Source organism: Chaetura pelagica, unplaced genomic scaffold, assembly GCF_000747805.2.
Source record: "Chaetura pelagica isolate M959 unplaced genomic scaffold, ChaPel_1.0 scaffold159, whole genome shotgun sequence".
NCBI classification, from domain to species: Eukaryota; Metazoa; Chordata; class Aves; order Apodiformes; family Apodidae; genus Chaetura; species Chaetura pelagica.
Genome location: NW_009954555.1, coordinates 176,419 through 186,907, shown reverse-complemented (window position 1 = coordinate 186,907; position 10,489 = coordinate 176,419). Strand labels below are relative to the sequence as shown.

The following is a 10,489-nucleotide window of genomic DNA, read 5'->3' as shown; positions in this document are numbered from 1 at the left end:
TGGATGGGGATGCCCAGGGAAGGGGGGGCTGATCCCCTGGGAAGGATGGATAGGGATGCCATGGGAAGGATGGATGGAATGCCCAGGGAAGGGGGGAAATGTTCCTCAAGGAAGGGTGTGTGGGAATGCCCCAGGGAACGGTGGATGGGAATGCCCAGGGAAGGGGGAGCTGCTCCTCAGGGAAAGGTGGATGGGGATGCCCAGGGAAGGATGGATGGTAGTGCCCAGGAAAGGGTGGATGGGAATACCCAGGGAAGGGGGGGCTGCTCCTCAGGGCAAGGCGGATGGGGATGCCATTGAAGGGTAGATGGGAATGCCCAGGGAAGGGGGGCTGCTCCTCTGGGAAGGGTGGATGGGAATGCCCAGGGAAGGGGGGCTGCTCCCCTGGGAAGGGTGGATGGGAATGCCCGGGGAAGGGTGGATGGGAATGCCCGGGGAAGGATGGATGGGGATGCCCAGGGAAGGGTGGATGGGAATGCCCAGGGAAGGGTGGATGGGAATGCCCAGGGAAGGGTGGATGGGGATGCCCAGGGAAGGGTGGATGGGGATGCCCGGGGAAGGATGGGGATGCCCAGGGAAGGATGGATGGGAATGCCCGGGGAAGGATGGATGGGGGTGCCTAGGGAAGGGTGGGGGCTGCTTGGCAGGAAAGGTGCCCAGGGATGGGCAGGGAAGGGTCAGCGCTGGTGCCCACGCGTGATCCCGGAGCGGCTGAATCCCGGGCACGGCTTTGGGAAGGGAATGGGAAGCTGGAGCTCCCTCTGCTGGAGGAATCCGGGCAGGTCAATAGGGAAAAGGAAAACCCCGGGACACGTTTCCCAGCAGCGGGTTGGACATGAGCAGGAGTAGGTCTGGAGAAATGCCCTTTTTTTCCCTTTCTCTTTGCATTTGATGTCTCCTCAAAAGCCGCTCACTGGGTGCCCGGGGGTTGGGATCCAACTGGAGGCACCTCGGGGTGCAGCCCTGGTGGGTGCCCTGCTTGGCTGGGGAGGCTGGGGGGCTGTGCAGGGTGGGATCCAGACCAGTTGTGAACTGGGGAAGAAGGTGGTTGAACAGAGTTTCTGTCTCCTTTGGCTGGGGGGGCAATAATCCCAAACCTGTGCAGGGCTGTTTGTGGAGGTATTTTAGGCTCCAGGATTGGTAAGATCTGGTGTTATTTGGAGTGCTTTGGTTCTTGAGGAATCTGAGAAAGTAGATCCTGAGACAAAGTCCTGGAAAGGTGTGGATTGTGTGGGAGTGGGAGTCCCTGAGCCCCTGCAGCAGAGCCTGGGTACAAGGACAACCTACCTGGAGTCTCAGCACCCAGGACCTGGCTCTGGAGGTCTCAGCAAAGCTCCTGGTGTAGGAATCCAACTGACCTTCTGAATCCAAGGTTGGGTTCCAGATTTTTAAAAGTTCTCAGTGTCAATATGAAGAGGGAGCAGTTGGGTCCCCATGCTGCTTGGGGACAGCCAGTTCCTGCTGGAGCAGGGAGTGTTTGACTGTCCCAAAGTGCCTGTGAAGAAGGATGCAGACAGAAACCAGAAGAGCTCAAAAAGCCACGACCCCAAATCATTTGTTTGGATTCCAGCAAATCTTTGGGCCTTCTTGGTTTAAATCGGACGACTTGGCCAAGGGGAAAGGACTCCAGTGGTGCTTTCCCACTCAGATCTGTGCCAGAGCTGTGTCATAATCATGTATAAATAATGTATGTGTATCAGGGGCTGAAAAAGAGCCCAACCCCTAAAAACCTCTCTGAGCTTCTGCTCCTTTCCCACCACAGGTGCCCTGTCCCCCCAGGACACGTCGCTCCACGTGGACGGGGCAGCTCCAGGAGGTTGCAGAGCCCAAACCTTCAGCTCCTGCCTCTCCTCCCCACCTGCCCAAGCTGCAGTGGCAGCTTTTCCCTGGCTCTCCTGGCACCTGTGCTCCTGGAGCCACCAGCCCCCTGCCCCATCCGCCGCAGCGGAAGCCGCCCGGGAACGCCGGGGTCCCCACCGTCCCACCAGGCACCTGCAGCAGGACCTCTGCAGGGAGGGCAGGGGCTCCCCAGTGCCCAGCTGGGGGTTGGTAACCTCCTGTGTCCCCTCTGGGCAACCAGGTGTTGAACAGAGTTGGTTGGAGCAGAGGGAGGTTGGAGGAGTGAGGAGCAGTGGGTGAGGTTCTTGTCCAGAGGGGCTGATCTGAGCTGCTTTGGTGTGTAGGACAGCAGGGTCACAGGGTCAAGGACTGGTTTGGGTTGGAAGGGACCTTCAAGATCATCCAGTCCCACCCCCCTGCATGGGCAGGGACACCTCCCACCAGCCCAGGCTGCTCCAAGCCCCATCCAACCTGCCCTTCAACACTGCCAGGGATGGGGCAGCCACAGCTTCCCTGGGCAACCTGGGCCAGGCTCTCCCCACCCTCACACCAAAGAATTCCCTCATGTCCACGGACAATCTCCCTCTCCCAGTTTCAATCCATCCCCCTCATCCCATCCCTCCCTGCCCTTGTCCCAAGTCCCTCCCCAGCTTTCCTGGAGCCCCTTCAGGCACTGGAAGGTGCTCTAAGGTCTCCCTGGAGCCTTCTCTTCTCCAGGCTGAACACCCCAACTCTCCCAGCCTGGCTCCAGAGCAGAGCTGCTCCAGCCCTCCCAGCATCTCCGTGGCCTCCCCTGGAGCAATGGGCTGTGCCAGGGGGAATGCCATTGCCCTGGTAGCTGAGTGTGACATTTCCTCTTCCTTTTCCCCCATGTGGAAGGGCAAGGACTGATTTATCTGCACACATGACTCCTGGGCCTGTTCTCTCCTTCTGGGTGATGTTTTTTTCCTCCTTTGAAGTGCAGTCACTGGACCTGTCCTCTAGGTTCACAGCTGATCTGAGCCTGAGAGCAAAGCTTGCAGGAGGAGCAGAGGTGAGGCTGGGGGAGAACAGCCCAGCTGGAGGACCAGGCTTTGCCAGGAATGGAGCTTGTCATTGGTGGCCTGAGCAGCCCTGAGCAGTGCAGAGCAAACAGCCCCCGAGTGCAGCTGGTGAAGAGCAGAGGCAGCATCACCCAGGAACCTCTGGATGGGCAGAACTGGGATGGCAGGGAAGGAACAGGGAGGGAAGCACCTACTCATCTGATTTTTGGGCGACAGAGCTGAAAGGTCCCCATGCACTAGTCACAGTGAAGGTGGCTCCTCAGATCTGCTGTCAAGCAGCTTTCTGCAGGGCTGGGCAGTCAGAGGAGCCTTTGTCTGCTGGGTCTGCTGCCCTTCAGGCTTTTCTGGGTGCTGGAGGTGGGTTATTCCTCTGCTGTGGAGGTTGGCTGTGCTGGGAAGGGTTTTCTTAGTGCCAAAGAGTTGGTTTCTCTGCTGGTTGTGAACCAAGTTCCCCTAAAGTAGTTGCTGCTTTGGGATGGTTTTGAGAGAGCAGGAGGGATCCTTCCTGCCACCCCTTCTCATGCTGGCCTTTGCTGCTGTGATCTTTGCTTTCTTCCAGTCCCAACCAGTGCCTCAGGTGGTGCAAGTGGTGTGGAGACCCCTCCCCTGGGGACAAACCCTCCCCTGGAGACCCATGACCTGGAGTTCCTCCCACAGAAGGTGATGCTGGGGATGGGGATCCCTGTTCTGGTCTGAGCAGCCAAACCCTGGCTGTGTGTCCAGCCAGGTGTCCCAGCAGGGTGTCACCAAGCTGGGGGGCTGCTGGGGAACAGAGGACACAGGCAGGGTGGGAGGTGGGGAGCCAGGGCAAGCAGATCCATGGGGGTTGGTGGCCACAAGTTGGAGCAGACAGCCCTTGTGTCTCCATAGCCAGAGAGTGACAAACAGCACCAGTGATCTGCCTGCAGGGTGAAAAGCTGCTGCAGATGGAGAAGGAAATGGGAAGAGAATCCAAGCAGAAAGGTGCAGTGGTACAGGCTCTGCAGGAGGAGGTTGCAGCCATGGCCAAGGCACTGGCTCAGGTGGCAGCAAGGAACGAGGTGGAGCTGACCCAGAAGCTGCTCAGCTTCAACAGAGAGCTGGGAGCCAAACAGGAGGAGATCAGGGCCTTGAGGAAGCAGGTATGGGACACTTGGAGAGGCAGCAAGCAGGGAAAACTCCTCTGAGACAGGGGGGTGTCAGGTCCAGAGCCAGGTTACAGCAGGAGCTGGTCACACGTCTGAAACCCAGAGAAATGAGGGAGGGTTTGAGGGAGCTGGGGGTGTCCAGCCTGGAGACAAGGAGGTGAGGGGAGACCTGCTGGCTCTGCAGCTGCTGAGAGGAGGTTGGAGCCAGGGGGGTCGGGCTCTGCTCCCCAGGAACAAGGGATGGGACAAGAGGGAACGGCCTCAGGTTGTGCCAGGGGAGGCTGAGGTTGGATCTGGGGAACAATTTCTTCATGGAAAGGGTTGTCAGGCCCTGGCCCAGGCTGCTCAGGGCAGGGGGGGGAGTCCCCACCCCTGGATTTCAAAGCCCTGTAGATGTGGTGCTGAGGGAAACGTTAGTGGTGGCCTTGGCAGGGCTGGGTTAAGGGCTGGACTCAGTGATGACCCCGTTAGCAGCTTCATCCAGCCCTGCAGACTCCAGGCATGGCAGAGAGCAGCAGGCAGGGCTTCTCCAAGGCTCTTCTTTTGGGATTTGAGCATGAATGAGCCCAAAAAAAGATGTTCCCATCTAGAACAAAGACCTGCTGAGAGTTAGTCAAGGACTCTGAAGAGTCACCCCATCAGGTGCCCTGGGAGAGCTCAGGTTCTGAGCCAAAGGGGCTGTTGTGGAACAATTCCCTGGTGTCCTAGGAACATGGGGGGGTTCTCTGACTTGCAGCTCAGCCTCCTGCAGGAAGGCTCCAGCCAGATCTTCAGCCATTCCCTCTCCAAAAGAGACCTGGAAATTGGGAGGCTGCAGCAGGAAAGTGAGAAGCTGAGGAGGGATCAGGTGGTGGCTGCAGGTATTTGTGTCCCTGGAGCTCCATGTCAGGGCATGGAGCAGTTTGGGGCTGGTTCTTGACAAGGGCTGAGCTTTGGCAAACCTGGCCAGGCAGCAGAGGGTTTGTAGCAGCACGTAGACCTTGTCCTGCCTCTGGTTCTCTGTCCCAAATGTCTGGGGGAGCTGCAGGCAGAGTGTGACATGACAAGTGCCCCTGGTGTGGGGACTGAAGGCAGAGAGGGGTGGGAGGGGGAAGTTTCTTAGGGAAAAAAGCCTCAAGCACCAGTTCCAGGGCAGTTCCACTGGGGGGACCTGCCCTGCAAAGGCCACCTCTGACCACAAACCTCTTCCAGTGGCCTTTACCAGGCCCAGGAATGTACCCAAAGCACTGGCCTCTGTCACACATTCAGGGCAGCAAAAATGCTCTGCTTGACTTCATTGCCCCAGAGGAGGGAGCAGGTGCTGGGCAGGGAGGAAGCACCAGGTCCCTGAGTCTGATCTGGAGGAGCTGCTCATCTCCAAGGATCCTGGGCTGTAGATCCCAAGGAACTTGTTAGTGATGCTGGCAAGGAGAAGTGTCCAGCACGACGTGTCCAAAGCTGGACCTGCTCACCAAGGGTGATGGGTGTCCAAGAGGGAGGATGGGCTGGAGCAGGGATGCCCGTGGGCAGCCCCTCACCCCAGGTGTTTGTCTCAGGGCTGGTGAGCAGCCTGCAAAGGGAGGTTGCCAGCAAGGAGCAGAAGATCCAGCAACTCAAGCAGGATGTTTTCAAAATGAAGAAGGAAACCAGAGAAAAGGAGGAGCAGCTGGTGATGGTGTCTGCCAAGGTGAATGGTCTGGATGAGGGGCTCAGGAACTTATGGCCTCATGTATGGATTAGGGTGGGAGATGAGGATGAGAAGAGCCATGTTCCTCTGCTGAGGGTGGCAGCAGCTGTTGGTGTGGCTGGTTCTCTGGGAAGTTGTAACCCAAGGGTCCTGGCTGCACCCAGAGCTGTGCTGGTGGGATGGAGCTGCCACCGTGTCCAGGTGCCTTGAGCTGCCTGTGACACCACGTCCCTGTCCCCATCCCTGTCCTGCATTCAAGGCCTGGCTGCCCTGGGTGTCCAGCAGCACAGCTGCTGAGTGTCAAGATCCTCCTGAGGAGCCATGGAAGCCCTCTCTGTGCCCAGCCCTGCCAGGTTCCTGCCTTCCCTTCCAGCAGGTGTTTCCTCTGGAATTGCAGCTCCCTCCTGGATGGGCAGGTCACCATCCCTGGGTGTGTTTCAAAAATGTACAGATGTGGTGCTTTGGGAGATGGTCTTGGGGTTTGAACAGTGTGGCCTTGATGGTCTTGGAGGTCTTTCCCAACCTAAATGATTCTATGGACTCGACGTTGGGCATCATAGAAGGTGTCAGGGCTGGAGCAGCTCTGCTCTGGGGACAGGCTGGGAAAGTTGGGCTTGCTCAGCCTGGAGAAGAGCAGGCTCCATGGTTGGTGAGGTTTGTGTTCCTGTGCTGCAGCTGGAGTCCTTCAAAGCCCAGGTGATGGGAGCCTGTGGTCCAGCAGCAGCCAGAGGGGCTGGGAAGGCTGTGAAGGAGCAGGAGGTGAGTCTGGACAGCAGCTCTTGGAGAAGCTCAGTGACTCCAAAGCCCAGACGAGCTTGTGCTGGGAGCTGCAGAACCACTGGGTGCTGCAGAATGGCCACAGCACCCTGCACAAGGGGTGCTTGCAGCATCCAAGCTTCTCCAAGTCGTCATCTGGCAGCCACCCCAGGTAATGACTCTGCTCCCTGAGGTGTCACAGACACGATTCTCCTTGTCCCTCAAAGTTTGGGTGGAGTCACTGACCTGCAGTGGGGAGCAGCCCAGGAGCCCAACCAGCTTCAAGTCCCAACCCTTGCTTGCTGAGACCATCTGTGGTCCCCCAGCAGAGAAAAGGTGTTGATCTAATGCTTCTTTCTCTCCTTCATGTGCTTTTGCCAGGTGATGGAGAAGGTCAAGCAGATCTTGGAGGAAAACCAACAAAGCTGTGTGAGAGAGAAGCAGCTGCAAGAGGAGCTGAGCTCCAGGCTCTCCAAGGAAAAGGAGGTGTCTGCAAGTGTTGAGGTGTTGGAGAAATCCCTGCGTGAGCTCCAGGTCAGTCCCTTAAACACTGTTGCCCAGTGTTGGAGCCAGGGTTGCCCCGTGGCAGGAGATGAGGGCATTGCTTGGGTCTGAGGGTGGCTCAGACAAAGAGATACTCCTGTGCACCCAGACCAGCAAGTGTGTGGCTCCCCAGCTCAGCCAGAGCCCCCCAGAAGTACAGATGATGTAGGTTGGGAAGAGCTGGGATGTGTCCCAGAGGTGTCCTCCCCTGGGCCTGCCTAAAGTATTGGTGCATGGGGTGAAGGGTTGTGCCAAAGTGCTGGTGGAACCCAGGACTGTGTCAGAGATGTGGGGTTGTGTGCCAAGCCCCAGCAGCCCCACTGCCCATGGAAAGCAGCAGGTTGACTGGCTGTATCTCCTCCAGGTGTCCCTGGGGAGCTCCTGCAGCAGCCTCAGCCTGCGAGGGGCCCTGGGGGGGCTGGGGGCAGTGAGCCTGGACCCCTCCATCTCAGCCATCAGGGACCTGGTGGTGCAAGTGGCAGATGTTCCCCTGGCCTGGCTGGAGGGCTTGGAGAAGCTCCTGGCCAGTGCTGGGATGGACCCACACGCCTCTGGCAAAGGTTGGTGTGTCCTTCTGGGTGTCCCTGAGAACAAACCTGCTCCAGGCAGGATGTCCTAGCAGAGAAGAGAAAGCCCAGGAAGAAGGCACTTGCCTGGGGACCTCAGGACCCCACTTTGGTGCAAATTTGGGGCAGTTTGGGCAACTGAGGAACCTTAGAGGAGAGAGAACCTCCAGGAGCAAGGCTTGCAACTCACTGCACCTGCCCAGACTAAACACAGCAGGCAAGGAGTGAGAGGTCCTTGGTGTGGGGCTCCTCTCTGGGCTGGGCTGGTCCCTCCTCCTCCTCCCTGTTGCCTGTGGAGGAACATGAACCTTCACCACCAGGGGAGGAGGGTGGGGGGGCCAGGGCAGCAATTCCCAAACTCAGTTTTGCCAGAAGGCTGGAGGAACATCTAAGGATGCTCCGGGGGTATCCTGAGCATCCTGCAGAGCAGGAGGCTGTTGGCTTTTCAGGGGTGTTGGCTTCTCTGGGGACCTTGTTGGAAGAGAATCAGGAAAGCACTCAGAGGAACCAGGTGTTGCAGGTACAGGGGTGTGTGTGTGTGTGTGTGGGTGTGTGTGTAGGTGTGTGTGGGGGTGTGTGTGTGTGGGTGTGTGTGTAGGTGTGTGTGGGGGTGTGTGTGTGTGGGTGTGTGTGTAGGTGTGTGTGGGGGTGTGTGTGTGTGGGTGTGTGTGTAGGTGTGTGTGGGGGTGTGTGTGTGTGGGTGTGTGTGTAGGTGTGTGTGGGGGTGTGTGTGTGTGGGTGTGTGTGTAGGTGTGTGTGGGGGTGTGTGTGTGTGGGTGTGTGTGTAGGTGTGTGTGGGGGTGTGTGTGTGTGGGTGTGTGTGTAGGTGTGTGTGGGGGTGTGTGTGTGTGGGTGTGTGGGTGTGTGTGGGTGTGTGTGTGGGGGGGTGTGTGTGGGTGTGTGAGTGGGTGTGTGTGGGTGTGAACGGAGTTGACTGGGAATGTTTCAACTGGAAAACACCACGTGTGGGACCTGGTCAGGGACCGTGCACAGGATGTTTGTGTCTTGCTCCTGGAACCCCTCAGCAGTTCCCTGTCCCTGCAGGACCAGCTGCAGAGGGTGCAGGGCTCTCAGGAGGTTTTGCTGCAGGAGCTGGAAGCGAAACACGAGCGAGACCTGAGGAGGAAACTCCAGGAAATCGTCTTGGAAAAGGACAAGGAGCACCAAGAGGTGTGGTGGGATGGTTGCTCTTCAGGAAAATGACAATCCCTGTCAGTCCCCTCCCTCCCTGGGGTGTCTGCCAAGGTCTTCTCCCCTGCTCCCCAGCAGCCACTCCCAGGTGTTCTCACTGGGATCCAGCTCCTCTGCCAAATGCTTTGATTTTATCTGCACGGAAACCTTGGGCTGTCAATCCCCAGATCCTGGAGAGCACTCTTGCCAAGGAGAAGGACAAGTGCAAGCAATCCCTGGAGGAAGAACAGAAGAAGGTCCAAGACCTGGAGAACCACCTGAGAAGCATGGCTGAGGTCAGTGGCCTGCACGGGAGGTGAAGCAGAACAACTCACCCTTGGAATGGTTAAATCTGGCAGCTCTGGAGATGGATTCTCCCCCAGAAGGGCTGTCAGGCCCTGGCCCAGGCTGCCCAGGACAGGGGGGAGTCCCCATCCCAGGAGGGAACTCCAAGCCATGTAGATGTGATGCTGAGGGACATGTTAGTGGTGGCCTTGGCAGGGCTGGGTTAATGGTTGGACTTGGTGATCTCAGAGGTCTTTTCCAACCTAAGCACTTCTCTGGTGGCCCATTTGGCCCGGGGCTGTCAGGGGACCACTGGTGGGCTTATTGATCCCCCCCAAAAAACACACAGAGTTGCCTCCCTGAAAAGAGGAGGGTGGGTTGTTGGAAGCTTGGTCACTTCTCAGGTTCTGCTCCTTTCCTTGTGTAGGTGGTGGAGAGGAAGGCAAAGGAGCAGGAGGCTTCAGCTTGGAAGCTGGAAGAAGCCCTGCACAAGCTGGAAGAAGCCACCAGGCAAGAGGTAGCTCCAGCAACCCCTTTGTGCAGGCAGGGGATGTGGGGTAGATGTGGTTTTGGTGCAAAAGGCTTCCCAGGTCCCTGCTGAGGAGGGGCCAGAACATCGTGGCCCTTCCCCTCCCCTCCATTCTTCTGTCGTCAAGCCAGGAGAGATGATGCTGGTCATGATCTCCCAGGAAAACACCTGCATCCAGCTGGGAGAACATGTCTTGTTTCCTAGATCACCCTGCAGCAGAAGGTTCTTGTGGGACAGGAGCAGCTCAAGACCATCCAGGAGGAGAAAGAGCTTCAGAGGCAGGAGCTGCAGGAAGAAATAATGGGATACAAGGAGCAAAACAAGCAGCATTCCCTGACAATTGTGGCTTTGGAGGACAGGCTGCTGGAGGCCAAGCAACAGCTGAAGGTGCTGGAGGAGGAAAAGGCAGAGCTGGTGGAGAAAATGGAAGGTAGTTATGGGTCCTGTGGGGTGAGTCTGTGTGGGAACCTTCTTGGTTAACGTGACGTTGCTGGAGTGGTGTCCTTGCTGCCATGGGAAGCATCGTGCCAAGGGTGAGCCTGGGGCTTTCCTGGGTGCAGGACAAGCTCTGGGAGTCCCTGGAGAAGACATTTCATGGGCAGCTGTTTGGTGGCTTTGGGGCCATGGTCATAGGCAGGGCTGTCCCATTGCTGAGGGGCTCGTTGCCCTCTGAGAGGTGCTGAGCAGAGGAGGGAGCAAGGAACTCCCTGAACACTTGGAGCTGAAGAGGTGGGTTTCCAGAAAAGGTGCTCCTCAGTGTCATGAAGGTGTCATGAAGGACAGGAGAAATGTAGCAGAAGGAAGTTGGCCCAATGTGGAACATAGAATCACAGAATGGTTTGGGTTGGAAGGGACCTTAAAGATCATCTATTCACACCCCCTGCATGGGCAGGGACACCTCCCACCAGCCCAGGCTGCTCCAAGCCCCATCCAACCTGCCCTTCAACACTGCCAGGGATGGGGCA

The 10,489-nt window shown here is 57.8% G+C and overlaps 2 protein-coding genes across 2 annotated transcripts in view; both read left to right on the top strand.

The window, feature by feature from the left end:
• The window catches only part of TMEM51 (transmembrane protein 51), a 27,358-nt gene extending 23,838 nt beyond the window's left edge, over positions 1-3,520 (top strand). Inside the window, exon 3 of the mRNA XM_010005225.1 lies at positions 3,442-3,520. Within this exon, the coding sequence (XP_010003527.1) occupies positions 3,442-3,520 (79 nt within the window). The remainder of the gene's footprint in view (positions 1-3,441) is intronic.
• A 363-nt stretch (positions 3,521-3,883) lies between these two features.
• The window catches only part of FHAD1 (forkhead-associated (FHA) phosphopeptide binding domain 1), a 21,547-nt gene continuing 14,941 nt past the window's right edge, over positions 3,884-10,489 (top strand). The window contains 8 exon segments of the mRNA XM_010005224.1: positions 3,884-4,003; positions 6,813-6,965; positions 7,339-7,534; positions 7,966-8,060; positions 8,585-8,710; positions 8,899-9,006; positions 9,423-9,512; positions 9,729-9,954. Coding sequence (XP_010003526.1) covers positions 3,884-4,003; positions 6,813-6,965; positions 7,339-7,534; positions 7,966-8,060; positions 8,585-8,710; positions 8,899-9,006; positions 9,423-9,512; positions 9,729-9,954 — 1,114 coding nt within the window.